Below are 20,451 nucleotides of genomic sequence, written 5' to 3'. Positions count from 1 at the left end.
TGCGGTCTCAGGTGAGACTAATATTTAGAGCTTTGAACAAACTTAATCACAAGAACCTATTCCTCCAAACTTCAAAATAGTTTTAAAAGAGATAAATGAGAGGGAATATTCAGAAGTTCTAGTTCCCCTTTCCTTCTGCCCTTCTGATTTCCCATCGATAGGTACCTAAACTATCTCATCCAGGCCCTTGTAGCTAAATATCACAGATGCTACTTTGACTATGCGAACTACATTCAACTAGGAAGAGGGTCAAAGGCATGAAATGTATACCTGCCATGCATGAATACACCAGAAGCAAATGCTCTAATTTATAAGTGAAATTAATGCCAAATAAAACAACAACAAAAAAACTGAATGTGTGATTTATTATATTCAAGATTGGTCTATAAAGCTTAAATATGTCTGTCATAATTAAGAGTAAATGAATGCAACTTTACAAATCAGTATTTTGATACAGTTCAGGACTAAATGTGTCATCTGTGCATTGGAAATTAATATTTCCTCAATGCAAAGATCAAATTTGCAGCACCATTTAGAAGCTTTCATGAAAAACGCAAGCTGCAGTATTTATTACAAGCTCTACTCAGAACACAAGACTACCTAAATCAAATGTTAGAGAAAAACAGTGGAGTCATTCAGGCATAATATGTCAGATTTGGTACAGGATTAAAAATACTAACATTTTTTTAATGTCCTGGTTTCAAATTAATAAATACAAAAACAATATAAAAATATACACCAGTTGATAAGACTGCACTGAAGATGTTCGGAAAGTTAAATCTCACTCTCATATGTATGCAGGTATGTCTTTAGTGTCAGAATTTCTGGATAGCTGCGGCTGGTCTTTCGGAAGAAATCCAGACTGGTGAGGTGTTCAATGTCCCGCACCCGAGCTGTGTGCATCTTTATGAGCTCTTCTACCCATTTCGACTCATCCTCTGAGTTCTGCAATGGAAGCAAGACAATTAGAGTTAAAATTTCCAGGGGAGGTTCTCCAAACAGTCAGTTTGCTCTAAGTCCATAAATGACCCCTACATACCCCAGCATCGTGAGCTTTGCGTGCTGTTCCTTCCTGGCCTCCCTGCCATGCTACCACATTCCTGTCAGTAATACACCACAAATACCTGCCCTTAGCTATAAACACTGTCAACAGCAATTAGCTGTACCAAATAAATAAGACATGTGGTGTGAGAGGGCATTTGACTCAATAGTTCTCAGAATATAAATCAAAATTAGGAAGACCAAAGGCCCTGAAGAATTCAGTAATTTGTTTCTCCCCGATGCCATCCCCCTCCGCTGTCAAACTACAATGTTGAGCACAGAGCACAAGTCACTTAGAATGCTCTTTTGCCTCCCAAGGAAAGTGAAGAGCTTGTGTCCAATATATGAAATTATGTGTACACATTCCCAGTCTTCAGAAGAACCCGTGGTACCAGCTACATCTATTAAATTGCCATGAACTGATATTTGAATAATGAGTTCAACTTGAAGCAGCTCAGTTGACACACATCTGGCACGTTGGGGCCCAAGAGACCTCGGTTGGAACTGTGGCTCTACCGCTCCTGGCTAAGAGACAGTGGTCAAGCTACTTGGCCTGTCTAGGCCTCACTTTCTCCATTGGTTCACAAAGATAATGCTTACTTCAGCAATTACCCCGGGAGGCAAGGAGGAGAGGAAAGGTAAATGAAGGAAACAGCATCATGGAAAAAAGGAAGGAAGTCTCTTTCATCTTCACGCCTCATGGGCACAAATTCCCCATGAAAGGCACTCAGATGTCCTGCACCAAACAACTTATTCATGCCTACGTTGAAACCGAAGAGGAACTTGGGTGAAACTGTCCTTTACATTCTAAAAATATCGTCTTTCACTTGTTGGCAAAGCTGAGAGGAAGAATGAGGCCTGAGATCCCTGGGAATCCTGGGGGAAATGCCTGCCTTCATTAGTAGACATGATCATTTCATTCCCAAATGCCCTCAGAACTGCAGCAGCTGCCAAGAGCCCTTCTGCAAGTTGACGGGGGAGCTGCACGTCCCGGGGCCGAGGACATTCAGACAGGCCCTCGCCCGGCTCTCACCACTCGTGGTCTCAATGAACTGCCCAGCAAAGCCCACGAACCTGCAGCGGGTTTTCTCGGAAAGCTCCAACCCACACAGACCTGGACAGGGAGCTACGGCAGCCTGTGCCAGGGCTAAATATGTACCAGGAGGGTGTTGGTTCAGGAAACTGATGCCTGGCCATCCCAGGCAAAATGAAGAAAGAGGAAGAAATTTCTTTGCAGGCCCAGGAAGTAAGGATTTTAACCCTCCATGCCCCACCCACCTAACCCAAACTAACCAAGATCTCTGCGATTCACAGGAAAAGACAGACCTAAATATAACTACCTGCAACGGTGTTGACCAGTCCTCAGTGTGACCATATAATTAACAAAGTAGGAGGTCTCCCAATGGATCAGGAGCCCCTCAGAGTAAGCAGAAGAAGCATGAAGCTGTAGTTTGGGAGAATTTTAATATTCAACTCATTTATTCCATTTTTCAGTGGCCAGTAAGTCTCATTTTTCCTTTGTGAATACAATTATTTGAATGTATAGGCAAGGGGTGGAAGGTTTTCACTAATTTAAATAGTAACCAGCTGGGATTATAAGAATTCAGGGGAAAAAGGCCTCTCCTTTGCTACTTCTTTCTTGGGGCAGTAATTTGTCAATTTCATTTGGAAGGCATTCTCTTCTGGTTCTCACATGATAAAACCTAGCCTCTGATTAGTCATCAGGAAATACGGATGCTACACATGAAGAAAATGCCTTCTTCCTTATGTTAGCTGGAAATTCACAGAAGTATTTGCTGAAGAAGACTCTAGTATGAAATTCAAAACCAGTAAAATTCAAATAACAATTCATGGGCGCCAAGGGAAGAAGGAAAAGGAAAACTTTAAAAATAAATAATTTAGAACATTAATGCAAACAAAATTCCAACCATGAATTTGCTTATTGCCTTTCTAGCTACGGGCATTTATTCTTCAACTGCCTCTTCTCCCTAACTTCCTCCTAAGTAAGTTTGTGAATTCAAGTCCCAATAATTTTATAGTAAGTTTCAAAGTACAAACAAGTTTCTATGTGGGCAGAAGATTCTTCAAGTTCATGCTGACCAGGAACTCTATGAGAAATACCTCTAAGTTTTGGGCACAGTCCAGAACCAGAAGAAGAGGAAGACCTGTGAGGACATCCGTGGGTTGGTTGCACTTGTCAGATGTAAAATTGGGGGTGACTAAAGAATTGCCTTTGAACTGAGTTTGAACATTTTTCAAACTCTCCCAACACCAAATTCCCCAGCACAGAGAAACAGGAACATACGCTGCCCAGGAATCTATGTGTACACACCTTAAATGGCCCACGATTAGTCTGAAATGTCTTTGGAGTCTCGGCTTTATCTTAAAAATGCATGGCATTTTTGAATTTCACTTCATCATATATGTGTTTAGTTTTTACTTGCCCACAAGTTTTTCATAAAACTAAAGTTCACAGAAAGTCTATCATGTTATACAGAGGCATTGTGTCCCCCGGTGCACCACTCACTACTCTTGGGGTCACAAACAATCAGAATTGAGATGGTCAGCCAGTAAGTTGAGGCCAGCTCTTCTCTCAGTCGCAGCTCCCCCGCTTCCCCACCTCCCATCCAAGCATCTTACTGCTCCTTCAGTACAATACTGCTGCATTCCACTTTCCTCTTGGCATTGCCAAGACTTCAAGTTCTGGTATCTCAACCCTGCGAATCTTCCCCAAACCCTTTGAGCACCAGGCTTGATCCCCTCCAATTCAAATCCATATCGCTAAAGCAGAGCCTTATGCTAAAACATTTTCCATGGTTATGTAATGCCTGTGCAAAAGAAAAATTCCTAAGGTCCCAAGGCTCTGCTATGGAAATCTGATCAGTTTTAAAGAAGATGGGCTTTTAGAGTCAGAGGCCTTCAATCTGAAGTTCCACTGTCCTCCTGACTAACCAGGTAACAATAGAACACACTTTTCCTTTATTAGCTATAGATTGCTCAACAGTTAATAAGAGGGGACTGTGGGGAGAACCTAGGTACCCGCATTACAGGGTAATGAGTAGATGATCAGCAATAACATAGGTAGGAGACCTGCACAACACTTGGATGGTGACGTGTACTCAATAAACAGTGATTACTACTGCTGCCACTGTGACTACTACCACCACTACTCTTATTTTCAATTTGACTCCAAGCAACTTTTACAACCTTATCTCCCTTTCCCACAGTTACCCTAACAGTCCAATATTCTAGTCAAATTTTATTAGCTTTCTTGGCCATACTTGAGATTTCGGTTTTCCTCCCAGAATCCCTTATTTTGCTTCATAGCCTCCATCTTGTCTGGGCTTTTTCATCATGCCATCCTGCTTCCATGTAGGAATAAGTTCACCAGGAGCCCTTTTGTGCTATTTGAGAATGGGGTAACCTGTTACAACTGTCCTCATAATAGTGGCCAATGAAAATCTGATTTGCACAGTATATGTTTCTGGGTGTGTGCTTTAAAAAAGTTTTCATTATAGAAATTGTCAAACATCCCCAGAAGTAGAGAAAAATATAATGAGCCCTGTGAACTCTTACCTAGTTTTCAACAATTATCAAAATTTTGCTATTTCCCTCTTTCTTTCTGCAAAGTAGATATGTCTTTTGCAAAACTTTAAACAATTTGGGCCCTTTTATCATTTACCAGAATTGGACGTGTGAATAAAACTCCGCTGAATGCACACCCACGCACCCACACACACCCTCGCACTGAAAAATAAAAAGCCATCAGAATACAAAGTTCCCAAGTGTTAAGGAAAGTTTTGCTGGGGCTCTTTCTTCTTTCCACTTGGTTGTATAATCCAAATGTTTTATAAGCATGTTCTAGTTTAACAGTCGGAATATAAATTAAGAAACAAAGATGAATGAAGCCAGCGAATTTTAAAGAACTCTGTCTTCGAACTCACATTGCAGCTCTCCTCATTGTCAGGTCTGTGAGGAAGGATGAATGAGGAGACAGAGAGGGGGCCGTCACACTTGTCAGCAGGCTGAGTGAAATCCAGGCAGCTGGTGAGAATGCTGTAGTAGTGAGTTGGTACCGGAATGGGACTGCCTTCCACATACCTGAAAGAGGAAGGTAAAATACAGTTACCACTGAGGCAGTAGTTTTCTTTTTGAAATGGTCACCAATAAATATTGCCTAAGTCACTCAAATTAATGCCCACTTTTTCATTATTTAATTCTAACTAAGCACTAGCCCACTTCTGTATCTTTGAACATAATGTTTTTGCTGCCTGAATCTTCTCTTTTTCTCAACCAGGAAAAATGAAAAAGGTTTCAGGTAAAGAAACTAGCTTGAACCAAGATTTAGAGGCTGGACGTGATGAACAGATCAATATATAGAAACAGAAGCCTGGAAAAATCAGTACAAGCTAAATTATGAAGGGCCTTGAATGCCAAGTTATAGAATTTGGGCATTGTTGTTTAGGCTATAGTACCTCATGAGAATTTCTGTGCTATGGAGTGTGTTTATGAAATCCATGTTTCAAGAAGATTAACTTTCAAGGAGTTGTATAAAATGGGTCTGAGTCAGGAGACTAAAACTGTGGGGAATAATAGCCTTTTCAAGTCACAGTGAGATCCTGAACTTGGTACAGAAACTCATTTACTAAAAGAAATATTAAGGGCTAATGAGCTAGAGATGAGCCTAGAGGTATAAAATGTCTTTTCCAGGGCAGCAAAGAACAGAAATTCACAATTCTTTACCTGGTTTTCTATCATCTTAATTTTAATCAATATTGAGATTATGATTGGAAGGACTTCATTTTGGCTAAAAACTCTAACAGTGATCAGAAATAAAATAAATGTACAATTAAGATGAAATTTATCTTAAGAATGAATGGGAAGGAAGTAATAACTTTTATTTTATTAATCATCTGTATAAAAAAACTAGCTTTTTGTTCCCTAATTATCTATAAATCATAATTAAGCCCTCTCAAATTTTGAACTGATCTCTGGTTGTTTTGTGCATAGAAAAAATTGAATGATGAGTTTTTATGAATTTGTTATATTTGTATCATCTTGCCTTCTCCACCAAATTGTAAGTTCCTGATGAATAACTATGCCTTATCCTTGTGTTTCGCAAATAGCACCACAGAGAGAGAGAGAAACAACTAGATTTGACTGAAGTCTATATGCAATTTCTTACTGAGATGTACTGACACAGTAAATCTTAGGGATTCCTAAAGTCCCCCAAATAATGAAGATAATAAGGTGAAAATTATCATCTTCTCATTGAAGACTTGTTAAAGAATAAATGACAATTTAAAAAACCTTCTGAAACATTTTCTTTCATGAAATGCAAAGTCCATTTATTTACCACAAAACCCAATTCTATTCCAGCCAGTAAAGACAAGTTTAATCAAAGGTACAAAAAAACTGAAGAAATCACAAGAGATTCAAAGAGTAAAGATTTAAGGGAAATCAGCACTTCTCTAGTACATGAATAATTGGAAAATAATTTTGAGTGAGACCTTGGAATTTAACACACACACAGTGGAAGGGATAAACTTACTGCTTGATTTTGTCCTGTGTGTCATGTAAGCCATCATAGTCATAGTCAAAAATTGGTCCACTTATCACATTGACTCCATTTCTTTCTGAAGCATATTTCTTCACCAGTGCCTTTTGGAAATAATTCCAGACTCCTGTGCAAAGACAAAATCAGTTATTTATGAACAAAACTCCTTTCTTTGGCCAAATTCTAAGATGCATTCTATAGGCCAAATGTCACAAGTCAATAAACAATAGAGCTGTTGTGATTCTTGAGAAGAATCCACCCTAAATCACTATCTGTGTGTGTGTCATTTATGAATCAGCAAAAAGAAAGATATAGAGAAGTTGGTAGGAGAGTTTAATCTAGTCCAAGAAGTCAGAGAAGGATCCCCAGATAAGTGGTTTGAGCTAAGATGTGAAGGATAAGTGGGTGCTTCCTTGGGAAAGGGGTGGAGACACAATAGTCAAGAGGAGCATGATGCACAAAAAAGGACAAAGTCTGTGAGAAACTGAAGAAAGGCCTTAAGCTACTTTCTCTTCCATTATGAGCTCATAGATATGCTCGTTCCCAGGCTGCCTCTAGCCCTGAACTTTTCAAGGCGCTCTGGACGTGTTACCCAACCACCCATCTCATGGTCCACTTGAACACCGAATAATCACGTCTACCATAAAATTACCCAAACAAAATTCTTGGTCTCCTTTCCAGTCCAGCCCCAACTCTCATATTCCCCATCATAGTTGATGGCACCTGTTCTCACTCAGATGTTCAAGCCAAGATCCTGTGATCAGCCCTGACTCTCTTTTCTTCCTACGCACGTAAACAAGTCCTGTCACCACTACCTCCAACCTGCACCCCAGCCATCCAAATCTGACCACTCCTCCCCCTTTCCACTGCGTCTATCCTGGTCTAAGGTACCATCGTCGTCACACAAAAGACTACTTCCTGGGCTCCTGGAGAGGAACTCTCACTTCACCATAGCCCATTATATATAGTGCATTTTGGACACCATAAACCAGACTGCATTCCCCCACACCCAACTCCTGTTTTTTTTTAACACTCCAGATGATTTCTCACTGCAATTAGAATAAAACCCCAACTTTCTACCACAGCCCCTGCCTGCCTGCATGACTTTCCTTCTTACCTCTTTCCCCCTCAGGTACATGCCTTCCTACTTGTCTTCCAACTGCCAAACCTGTTTCGGACTAAGCTTTTGCATTTGCTCATCCTTTTGCCTAGAAAACTCATTCCCCGACCCGTGCACGTCTGGTTTCTCCTTTATTATTCATTTCTCAGTTTCCAGGTCAGCCCCTGGAGAGGACTTCCTTGTCCACCCTGGCTCCACTTGACACAATGGGCAATTGGAGGGGCAGGAGAGGAACAAAATGGAGAAAGGGAAAAGCAAAAGGAGGGAATAACGGAAGAGGAGGGAACGGCCACCAGTGAGATGGTTCTGAAGTGCTCCCCACGCTCTACTCTGCAGGGGGGTTGTTAGCTTCAGGCTGTGATCGCTTATCTCCCTGTATTAAAGACACTTGGCCGTTTTTCTCATAGTGCTTCAACTGCTCTTTGTACGTTCTGATACTCTACTCTGAATGAGAAAGACAGAGCAGCCCACCAGAGCCAAAAATACCATAGATAATTACTTGCCATAAAGAAAGGAGGAAGGTGGGAGAGAAGTACAAATGTTAACTTAAGCATAAAAACTGGAGAGGCTGAGAAGGAAGGAAAAACAATGAGAACAGTTAAAAGCCCAAACCCGCAGAAATGTGGCATGTGAAAAAACCACTCCTCTAGTGAAGAACAGCGAGCCCTCTGTGAGGGGCCCTTTGCCATGCCAGCCCCTGGTGGTGCCGTGTGTTTCTTTTATTACTGCCTGGTCAAAAAGGCATCCATCAAGAATAAAGAAATCCAGGAAACCCGGATTTGTGGAAATTAAATGAAGCTGCATTCCATGTAATATTATTACAAATATATCTATGTGGGCTTCTGAAACATTTCTCAGTTGGGCCTGAGAACAAACCAGGAAACCTCCTTTGAAAAGCATACTTTAATTTTGGACTCATAGGCAATGGATTTTACCTTTGAATAAACCTTAATTTACCAACTAGGACATCAAATAAACATTTATTTTTTCCCCTCAGCCATGTTGGCCATTTCACCAGTGTCAAGTTAGGGAGGCCTGCTACGGTAAATGACCCTCGGCAATCACTCGTTCCTAGTTTGAGACTTTATTTCAGCCCTGAGGGTCTTGGGACACAGCCCAGTGCCCCTTTGCGAAGTGGAAGTAGGTGGAAGTGCTGCTTTTTCCTACCCTTCCTGCAGGTCTGCTCACTGTAAATGAACTAATGGGAGGTAAAAGCTACTCTGTAATGCTTTCTTTTTATTTGAATACATGGATTGATGGGTGGGTGGATGGATGGATGGATGGGCAAATGAATGACTTCTTTGTTATCAGGAATAGAAAATGGATTGTTTGGGTCAGTGGACAGTTAAGCCATAAATCCATATAAGCCATAGAGGTCATGCAATCAAATCTCATAATTTTACAAATGAGATGTTAAATGACATTTCTATAATTACATAGCTATGGTCATACTCCAGAGACGAGGACTGAGTTCTGGGGCCAGGGCTCATTGAGCCTATGCCTTTCAAAGCATCACTATCATCCACAAATATTTATGCCATATACAAAGAAATTCTGAGTGTTTAAAGAAACCAAGATAATGATTTGCACAGCCCTAAGACCATCTGAATTTAATACTCTGATGATTCAGAAGACCCTTTAAGCTAATGTTGGGTTTCAGAATCAACATTCAGATTATTATCACGACCACCATAGGGTGATTATCGTCACCATCACCCTACAGGAAGGAGGTGCTAGTGGCTTTTACTATAACACTCAGTAAATATATATAGATGCTGTTAAACATCTAGTGGCCTTGAAAATACAGAGAAGACCCTTTCTAGCTAGCAATATAATAAGTGTTGAAATAGAAGGAACACCAGATCAGAAGGAAAACAAACTTGGTATAGTTCGGCTTCTACCATTCATGACCTGGGTCATGTCTTATGACTTTAATCTCTTAATTATATACATCAATTCAAGTATTATAAAAGGCTAAACACTTGAAAGGTATTATTATTACTAAAATTAATGTAGAAGGTAAGTGGTAAATTTAGAAATATTTCTTTCCATATGTAAATAACAGACTTACGTTTGAAAGCAGGATACATTGGAACCATATTGGTTACAAGGAATGCATCATATTTAGCTTCTGGTGAAGAGCTGAGATCTAAACATTAGGAAAACAAACAGTGTCCATTACTTATCAAAATCTACAACAAAAGCGTTCTAAAATGGTCCAAATGGCATGAGGTGAATTGATCTGCTCTTTCATTCCTACTCATTCCTTCTTTAAACAGCATTCCTGACTTACCCTCCCACTTTAGTCTCTTTTCTTCTCTCAGTAGTTCTCCCCCAATAAATTTTTACTATGCTTTTTCTTCCTACTTTGTCTTTAGTCTCCTAAATATTATGTAAAAGAAGTCCATTATTTCACTAGCATAACTTGAACTCTACAAAAAGTCATCAAGGTAACAGAGATAATTAAATGTCTTTACATATTCTTAAGAGATCACCTCTGTAGTATCATTTAAAAGATTAATGTCTTAATGACTTACTACTTCACTTTCAGATTCTCACTTCATGATGTGAAGGGACACAAAGAAGATTCTCTTGTATTTTAGAATTCCCCTGGAATATAGGATTTGTGAACGCTGCTGTATAGTCTGGCCAGTTTTGAAAGGATCCCATCTCTTCAATCTCTTGAGTGCCCTCCCTGAAAAAATCCTGAAAACCACTGAAATTCTTAAACACCAATTTTCACACGCCAGACTCCATAAAACAACAGCCCTCTAGAATGGTCAGATCCTGATACTCTACGACTTACAAGGAGGGAAGAGGAATCCATAGGACATCTGTTTATCATTTTTGTAGGCCAGACAGTTCTGACTGAAACTTGGAGAAACACGGACATCAGGCCGGATACAGCTGGTCAGGTGCTCGGGGATGACAGAGACCTCAGCCTGCATGGTGAGTCAGAGGTATTCAGTGGTGCCATCACAAAGACAAGGCCACATGGGCAGGGGAGATACTGCAACCAGATTGCTCTGCTACAGCCAGTGAAAGCCCTGTAGCTTTTACTATAGCTCATATTCTGGTAGTCTACTTTTTTTTTTAAAAGCCCACAGTTTTAAATATAGTGAGTCAATAATTTTCAAACTCTTATTTTTTTTAGCAGTAGAACTCTCTTATCAAAGTCTTAAGTAAAACAACTATATATCAAGGAGAGATCCCACTGCAGAAATAATGAGCAGGACTCCATGGAAGACAGCTTTAAAAATAACACTTTAATAATATAGACATATCCCCTATAAAAAGAGAGACTGCATGTGTATTTTATGTGCCAGAGCATACATACATGCCCACAGAACAAGTCAGCAAGAAGCTGTGTTTGGGCAGCAAAGTATTCATTTGTATTCAGAAATCAAACTGTACCTCAACTGTCAAATAATTTTTTCTAATTCCTAATATAAACTTACCTCTCTCATCTTCATCAAATCTGAAACTCCACATAAAACCGTTATTAAAAAACAGCATGTTGTATACACAATGGAATACTATTCAGCCATGAGAAGAAAACAAATCACAAATCCTATCATTAGCAACAACATGGATGGAGCTAGAGGGTATTATGCTCAGTGAAATAAGCCAGGTGGAGAAAGACAAGTACCAAATGATTTCCCTCATTTGTGGAGTAAAACAATGAAGCAAAACTGAAGGAACAAAACAGCAGCAGACTCAGACTCCAAGAAGGAACAAGCAGTTTCTAAAGGGGAGGGGTGGGGGAGGGTTGGGGAAGGGGATGGAGGGGTATTATGATTGGTACACATGGTGTGGGGGGGGGGGCATCACGGGGAAGACAGTGTAGCACAGAGAAGACAAGTAGTGACTCTGTGGCATCTTACTACACTGATGGACAGTGACTTAAATGGGGTATGGAGGGGAGTTGATAATATAGGTGAATGTAGTAACCACAGTGTTTTTCATGTGAAACCTTCATAAGAGTGTACATCAATGATACCTTCATAAAAAAAAAACAGCGTGTTGATAGTGGGGGAAGCTGTGCATGCATGGGGCAGTGGGTAGAGGGAACTCTCTGTCCTTGCTCAGTTTTTCTGTGAACCTAAACCTGCTCTTTAATAAAAATCTATTGAACAGCTAAATCTCGATGGCTTCTATAACTATAGGGCAATGGCAAGCAGAGTAAAAGAAACTAAAAGAATTAGTAAGCTCCCTTCTATATTTGATATATTGCCATGAAGTTACTAGAACACTGAGTAAAGTCTAGTTCAAAATATTCTGCAATAGACCCAACATAGGATTTCTTTCATCAGGAAAAGTTTAAATCTTTCCTAAGACAAAAGTTCTGTTAAGCAAGCAATTATTATATGAATGCAAGGAATGTAATTATATGAAGACTATAAAACCTAGTTTTGTCATTGACCTGTTTGGAAACAGTGTACGAGGTCCAGAGTGGCATTAGGAGTATTTCACTATAACCGCTTTCAAAGTCAGTATGATATAAGATGTCGTATCTAGTCCGATAAAGCACAGCAGGCCGTCCATAAAGAAGATGTCTCTCTAGGAAAGAAAAAGTAAACTGTGTTAAACGCATATTAGGCTTTACATCAAATGTTAAAGAAATATTGGAAGAGGGTCAACTTGCCCAAAATTTGCTTGCTTACTTATTAATAATGTAGCTCCTTCTCCTTAATTTAATCAAGTTAGTTTTCCTAACATTTTGTGGTTTATCTGATCACCTAAGCATGGGTCAAGACTTACAATTATCAAAACTATAATGTAAATACCATGTTCATTTAAGTGCTTTTTAGTTGTAAGGAATTTTAATCTCATGGGAAGGAAACATTAAATAGTAAATTTTGAAATGATTCAGCTGAATGGAAAGTCAATAGGATTAATTTTTGTAGGATTAGTTCATCCGACCCCTGAAAAGGCTCATCAAATTAACCAATGATTTAATTAAGAGGAAGGTGCCCTTTGATCATTATTTGCAAACTGCAACTCAAGTATGCATTATTTCAGCATAAACAGTGAGTAGTAACGAGCATTTGAAGTAAGCAGCTTTACCACGTGGAGGAAAACTCTCCAGGTAAGAACTTAAAGAAACATGTATAGATAAAATAAGTGGGCATTCAAGAGGGTCCTTGAAATACAAAAAAAAAGGCGGTCATCAGTTACCAAAGCATTCAGTTAAGACCCCAGAATGTAAATTTAGACCTCCAAGAGGAAGCTCTTCTCTTGGGGAAAAAGGAAGGTCAGAAACCTTACTCTTTTAGGAAGAAGAGATGAGAGTTGTGTATGCAAACTTTCATTCCACACCCATAATAAATGCCTGAAGCTTCATCTGCCCATTTTGGATAGGCTAAAGTCCAAACATCCATAGATTCTTGGGAAATGGGGTCCTACAGACCAAAATATTTAGAAATTGAGGCTTAGGCAATTCACAATTCTCTGTGTGATCATCAAAAACTTTTTATAATTATTTCTATTAGAGAAAATCAGCTCTGGCAATCACTTCTTAAATTATGTATACATGTTGCTTTAATTGAAGTATTACCATTCTATGCAAGTAACAGAGGGAACCCTTCATAGAATATTTTGTAAGACCCTCCCAAGTAGAACTGCTGATTTGAGGCAAAGCGGCCCACGCTGTTATAGCACAAGCCTCTTCTGGGTGCTCTGGCTTCTTCAGCATCGCAGTAAATGTAGAAGCCTTGGTTAAGCTGCCAAATTTGGGGACCCACCCCTAAAAGATAGATCATAATATGATAATATTATACAGATGAAATATAATGAACGAATAAGCAGCCAGCAAATCGTAACAGTAGTACTTGGGGGCAGTTAACCAAGTCAGACTTTCCTTCAAAACTCAAACCAAACCTTTTCTAGGTTCAAAATTTCCATTAACGTTTTCTTTGTTTTCATTTTTGTTGCCTCTGAATTTCCTGGTTTCAGCTGGAAGCAGAAGTATCAAAATTCTTTGAGAAGCTATTCTTTTTATCATTCAAGTTTTCATGCTTACCAAACACATTCCTCCAAATACAAATGCAAACCTAGCATCCAGTCTATTCCATCAAGCGACAAAACAGCAGCCACATTTCTTCGTGAAGCACCCCTCCTTAGGGCAGCCCCCCAACAACAGTCCTGGAAAATCTGTAGACTCCACCAATTCTGGCTCCCTGCTCCAGTTCTCCTCACGTGTTGGCGTTCCTTAACATAACGCTCCATTCCACGTAGGCTGACTTATTCGCAGCACTGCTCACGATCCCTGTTTGTAACTCTTTGCTAGTGTACATGTGATTCCCTCTTTCTCTTCTGGGAATAATTTCTCCATCAGTCCTGCCACTTGACTTTGCTCAAATTTCTCATTAATGTATTCCCCCTCATCAAACATTTACTGAGTATCTTTGTGCCAGGGCTTGAGCCACAGAATAGAGATACTAGACAAAGATAATTAACATAGAGCTCTTACCTTCATAAAGCTCACAGTTCAATGGGAGAGATCAACATGGCACAAATAACTAAAATGTGACGTGGCTCACACCGTGTCAGACATCTACAGAATGTAATGGGAACATGGCAGGAGGAATACAGAGACCGGAGCGAGGCGGCATCAGTGCGATCCTTAGAGAAATATGAAACTAAGCCAGGCTGCCCCCACATCTCGGTTTATGCCTGGTGCCCTGGCATAGTTGTTAACAGGGCCCCTTTTAATACTCAAAAGAGGATGACAAGTAATATGGTCACATAGTTCAGTCCTCATAGAAGAGACACGAGAATGAGAGAGGGCAAGAGGGGACAAAAAGGGAAGAGACATCTTCAGATGCACTTTCTCCTGAAAGATGTCCCCACTTGAAGCTTCTCCACCATTTCTCCACTCCGCATGTGCAGACTCAGTTTTCTTCGGAAGTGTGCACTTCATACCTTTCCCAGCTATGCATAAGTGTAATTTTTGGCACAGAGTGGAGCACAGATATATCATTATGTGACTTTTTCTCAGTTGTTAACTGGGCATGTATGAAATGAAGAAAAAACAATGTAGTGGTTTTGACAGTTTCCTAAAATCCAACCAAGGTCCCCAACTGACCCAAACGGGTCTTCCCAAAGCATAATAATTCCATCTATGAAAAAGGTGAAATAATCTTTAAAGTAAGGAACATAAACTTTAAGGTCCAGAATCAAAACTTAGATTTTCCCTTTTTCAGTTAATCACAGAATCAAAGAACCACAGATTCTTGGTCACAGCCTGACTCTGTTACTCATTTATAACATCTTGGGCAAGCCACCCATCACATTTCTAATGTAGCAAAAGGACCCCAGTTGAGCCATAAGATCTCAGTCTTTGGACACATAAGCTCTTTGTGTCAAGACCAGTCACCCTGGACACTAGCCTGTGAGTCTCTGCTTCTGAAACAAATCCCTTCTTGATATGGATCAAGTATAGTCCCTGTCTTCCCAATCTGAGTCCCTACTCCATGGAATTCCTGGATGTGGAATCCTGGTTCCCTATTTACAATAGTCTCAGGCATTTTTGGTACATGCCAAGGTTCTCCTCCAAATACCACATTTGGCAAAATACTGTGAGGCAACTCTTTTTAAGTGGTGTGGACATCCCCAGCACTCATTCTTTTCATCTTCCAAAATTTGGTCATCCAGACTTGGGTTTGTGTTTCTTTTCCCCCTTCAGCTTCCTGACTCATATTCCCACGGATTAGCAGGCTGACTTGAGAGCCACATGAAAAGCTCTCCCTTTTTTAAAAAACACTCACTCCCACAATAACATGCTCTTACATTTTACCACAGAATCTCTACCCAAGGTCTTTCCTTTTCCTGATTCCGTTCTCCTCCTTTGCCTCGCAAATGCTTACTATCATTTATTGCCATGTCAACCTTATTCGGGATTAGATTCAGTGTCTCTACCAATGTCCTGTTCTTTCTTCTCAGTCCTTAAAACACTATGTGGTAATTCACCAACTGGATAAATCTCACAATAAAATAATAATTCAGTGAGGATAGGGATTTTATCTGTTTTGTTCATCATTACATCTCTACCTCCAGCAATACCAAGTACAAAATATCTACTCGGAAAATACATGTTGAATAAGAGAATGCTTGTTTTATTTTAAAAAAAAATACTGTTTGTTATGACTCTTGAGAACTGGCTTCCTACATATTACCTGCCTGATATACTCAAAAGAGGATGACAAGTAATATGGTCATTATATACTGATATAACCCTGAGAGGCATACTGGGCAGATCAATATCATTTCCTCTTACTAATAAAGGAACTAGAGATTCACAATTTGTGCACGATAACTCAGCAACATAGCACACCCAGAATACAGGTCTCTATCTTCCTAGTCCATTATTCTTCTCCTTAGCCTTTTGGGCAGTCTCCATTTGGGTGCTGACTCCAGATGGGGTCTGACTCCAGTGGGAGCTATCTACTGGAGGGCTTGTTGGAATGAAGATCCAACTACTCCTGGACATGAGTTCTGCCTCAGTCATGTTTGCTGAGAAGCTAACAAGGACAGCAATTGATACCAAGCATCTAGTACTTTAGACACAACTTCCAAACCCTGATAGACACTGACATTCTCTCCTGACATATTTCCCTTGTTTCAACCCTTATGCTAAGAAACATTTACATAGGAAAGCACAGGGGCTTTAGTGTCATCATAAAGAACTGAAGTCAAATGTCATCTCAGCTCTGTGATTCTATAACTTAACTTCCCAAAGCCTCATATCTCACTGGGATGTTGTACTGTTTAGAGGGGAAAGATGTAAAGCCCTTGTCTGGGTTTTGGCCCTGAGCAGTTGTGGTGATTTAGTAAAATTACATGCTCTACTTCAATATCAGCAAAGATATTGGTAGGAAAATGTTATTAAAATTCAGTTTCTATTCCTCTAATTCATCTTGAATCTTACTATAAATCAGAAACAATTATGTTTGTACCGATTTCTTCCAAATTTTCCTTAAAATATACACAGAGATACACACAGAGAGAAACAAAAGATCTCATTCTTTCTCTAGCAGAACTAATTATCTCCAGAAATAAAAAAAAAGCCTGACAAACATTTCAGAATTGAAAAAAGCTACAGATGAAATTCCTCCTCTAGTCATACTCAGGACTCTGCTTTAAAGTTAGAATCACTAGTGTTTAAATCATTTTTCTTCGCAAACTAACATTTTATTGTGTGTGATAAGGAGCCAAACGTATATAGGTGTTAAAATGATCTTTAATTTCTTTCTTCACAGAGATGACAGTGAATGCTAACCATAAAATATTTTTATGTCAATGTAAATAGAGAAAAGATTAAGGGTGAAAATAAATAGTACAATTGTTTTTACAGTGAAAAACAAAACCTAGCTATTGTGCCAGAATTGTTCGCTATGAAAGATCTTTTCATTTTCATTTTGTTCACCCATCCATCCACTGATTCAAAGTCCCAAAGAAATGAGTTTTCATTACACAGTGTGTTTGCCAAGACATTAAGTACACGAGACTCAGATACAATAGTCATGCAATTAAGATCCAGAATTCATCATATGTCTAGAAATAGTAAGGCTTCAGCAAGCAGTTTAGATCACTGTTTTTGAAGATTATCTTTCATTTTCCTCTTCATTTTAGTAAAGGACTTGATTCTGTAACAGTTCAAATATCTATAGAAAAATATTGCTAAGATTACTTTAATATATAAGAGACTTTGTGTTACCTCAACTATCCCCTGGGTTGTTTCACTATTGTGATGTCCAGCTATCACACGTGCATTTTGTATAGATGTACGAGTGGTTTTTATGGCATTTAAATGGTTTAAAGAGTGGTTTTAAGACACCAACATATGAATACTACAAATGGAATGTGCATATATAGCACTTGGCTTATTCTAGAAAACCAGCCACCTACCTAAAGAGGTAGTTTAAAAAACTAGGAATAAAAATAATACAACTTTACTTTTGTATAGAACTTTAGGTCTACAAAATACTCTCAAAGCCTTAATATATATTCAAGGAGCTCCAGAAAGAGGAAACAATGACTGTGAACATAGCATGGCTGTGCATTTGCACACATGAGGTCTACTCCAGTGGAGTAGACATCCAATATCTCAGGTATGAGAGTAGGTTTATGACCCAGGAAACACTACAGAGACCTGAAAGTACTCTGACCAAGAACACATCACTTTGCAGCTGACAAAATGACTGAGATCAGACCCTTATGGAGACAAAAACCAAGGACAGTGAGACAAGAGAGAGAGATAGGAGAGAGGACGCTGAGGCTTATACACATTCCAGAATCTAAACAAGGAAATGCTTTGTGCATACTGATAAAATGATATGTAATTACTTTAATTTCGTATGATAGTTCTAAAGTCTCTCTTGGATCCTCAAAGACCATCCCACTAGGCCATAAGCAGGCCAAGGAAATGTGCTACCATGATCTTCCCCTAATATTTTGTCACCATTGTGCAGTCAAAAGAAACTACCAGTGACACAGCTAACAGAACTAGATGTCTCAAGAAATCAGTTTCCAGCCCAGAGTAGGTCGTCCACAAATACCCATGAGGGTCCATTTCCATGAAAGTATAGAAACTTTAAGCTTCAGTGATGTAAAATCATCTTGAAATAAGACACTTACATTCACCTCTGAGCACAGCAATGGAGAAATGAAGTCACTAAAAATAGCTCCTTCCAGCCCCGATCGTCAGTGATTCACCTAGAAGATGTCTCTTATTTCATGCTCAGAAGTTTGTGGCTACTGCTTATGCTGAGCTGGGACTGGTTTTGTCACATGAGCACACTGCCACCAACAAATTAATGCAGTGTTTTTTTCCCAGAGAGTATCATGAATAGAGCTTGAATCAGCAAAAATATGAGAGTCCATTAAAAGTTATCAAAATTAATTTATTAGTAACTTTTAAAAGAGAAACATCTCAGTATTATTTCTCAGTCTTGGTGATTGAATATTTGAAAAGCTCAAATCATGAGCCTCTGTGCCTCTTGACCTTGGCAACATCCCAGTTTTTCTGATTATAGTGTCACTATAGTCCACTAGAGGTTAGGTTTCAAACACTGCAAATCACTTCTAGATTTGTGAAAGATCTGTATACCTTCCATAACCAAGTCCTATCTTCAATGTTATGTTCATTCAATTGGCATGCCAAAGAGTCTGTGTGTTCTGTGATCAAAGAGAGAGGGGCAGGGGATGGGCTGCAGAAAGGGAAGAAAGAGGAAGATGAAAGTCTTTATAAAGAGGGAAAATAAGTCAATTAAGTAAAATCAACGGTTTCCTCAACCTCCACGTAATCAGATTGGAAACAGCACATACGATAAACAAGAACCATATGTAAGCTAATAACTTGGAGAATGCTCTCAGGAGAATTTACTGTGTGCATCTTTATTGAGTGAGTTGGGGCTGCTGGTCTGAGTTCTGCTTTTTAATATACTTGTGCTCATTCTCTTGCTGTTACAAGATGCCACTCCACCTACATAGTAGTAACCTGCATAGCAGCCTCTCCCTCCCTTTCTATTTTCTTCTAATTTTCCGAAGCTTCAAAACCAGAATGAAGAGCTTGTGTGGTAGATAGCATTATTGTTCCTAATTATTTACTGCCCTTTGGATGGGAGTCTGTACTACCACCCACATTCATGTAACTTGCAGGTCAGCATCCTTACAGAAAGAATATGCTTCCCTACTCACTGGTTTCATGTGCTTTCCTTTCACCAGTGAACTGTGAATGGTAGGTAGCGGCACATGCCCCGTAACAGCAGAAGCGTTGACACCCGTTGCACAGCTGACATTCTTGTTCTCCCTCTGCCATGAGAAGGGCATGTCCCAGCTGGGGACTGCTGGGGTCCAGAATAAAGAGGACACATGGGGCAGAGCCATGCTTGGCCTAGAGTCAGCATACTGAAATGTGAGCAAGAAATGCAACTTTCTTGTACAAATAACTGAGATTCTCTTTTTCAGTCACAAGCTTGCAAAAGTTGACTACTACCTGCATGTTATTGCTGTGTGTTAAATAAGGGGAGAATGAACTAGAGCTCAAGGTGATCTTTATGTGAAGAGGGAGTTTGGATTTGGTTCCTTCTTTGCATCCCCACCACATGTACACTGCCTTTCCAGGTGCATGAGCTTCAGTCTAGGTCCAGCTGCTATTATTTCTAATTGTGCCTGCCATTCCCTTCACAGACGTACCCATCAGCACCTTTATTTATGACCCATCAGATCTACAGTACTACATCTGTTTTTCAAACAGCTTAAAAGCTATCGAGGAACAATAAAGCTAATGGAATTTTCCTGTCTATTAACAGCTAGCATCTTGTGTACATAGACTAAACCATACTATTTGCCAGATGGATATTAAAACTACTTTACAATCCAAACTGAATTTTAAAAAATAGGTGCTTATACTACAAAGTAAGTAAAAAGTCTTTTCACTTTTGAAAACTGAAGACCAAACATATCAGATTCTTTTTCTTTAAACTTCTTACCTTCTGTAGACCCTTTTATGTGAAGGCGTTTGTTGAGTTCATCCAGCTTGTTCTTCATGTGTGAAAATCAGAAAAGGAAAAGAGAAAATAAAGCAAATCAGAATGCTCCTTCTCTCCTGCATGCTTCTCTCTACTTGCACCTTGCTAAATTCAACAGGATCCTTAACTCCATAACACCATAAGCTTTGCAGAGGAATTACTATTTTATCTCAAAATGACATTCTAAGATCCACTTCCTT

General features: G+C 39.4%; 1 protein-coding gene across 9 annotated transcripts in view; it reads right to left on the bottom strand.

Annotated features, from left to right (window-relative positions):
- Window positions 1-348: 348 nt before the first annotated feature.
- Window positions 349-20,451, bottom strand: part of ENPP2 (ectonucleotide pyrophosphatase/phosphodiesterase 2) — a 98,266-nt gene continuing 78,163 nt past the window's right edge. For 5 of the 9 annotated variants that reach the window (XM_036876307.2, XM_036876306.2, XM_057497803.1 and 2 more), the window contains 8 exons: window positions 20,213-20,264; window positions 13,599-13,673; window positions 12,142-12,278; window positions 10,525-10,660; window positions 9,790-9,867; window positions 6,593-6,725; window positions 4,986-5,142; window positions 349-945 (listed from right to left, as the gene is read on the bottom strand). In XM_036876307.2, coding sequence (XP_036732202.2) covers window positions 775-945; window positions 4,986-5,142; window positions 6,593-6,725; window positions 9,790-9,867; window positions 10,525-10,660; window positions 12,142-12,278; window positions 13,599-13,673; window positions 20,213-20,264 — 939 coding nt within the window. In that variant the 3' untranslated portion in view covers window positions 349-774. The remainder of the gene's footprint in view (window positions 946-4,985; window positions 5,143-6,592; window positions 6,726-9,789; window positions 9,868-10,524; window positions 10,661-12,141; window positions 12,279-13,598; window positions 13,674-20,212; window positions 20,265-20,451) is intronic. The other 4 variants (XM_036876310.2, XM_036876308.2, XM_057497804.1 and 1 more) reach the window with 1 other exon arrangement.

The sequence above is a fragment of the Manis pentadactyla genome, chromosome 3, assembly GCF_030020395.1.
Source record: "Manis pentadactyla isolate mManPen7 chromosome 3, mManPen7.hap1, whole genome shotgun sequence".
Lineage (NCBI taxonomy): Eukaryota > Metazoa > Chordata > Mammalia > Pholidota > Manidae > Manis > Manis pentadactyla.
The sequence above is the reverse complement of the archived record's forward strand: the minus strand, read 5'-3'. Positions and strand labels throughout refer to the sequence as shown.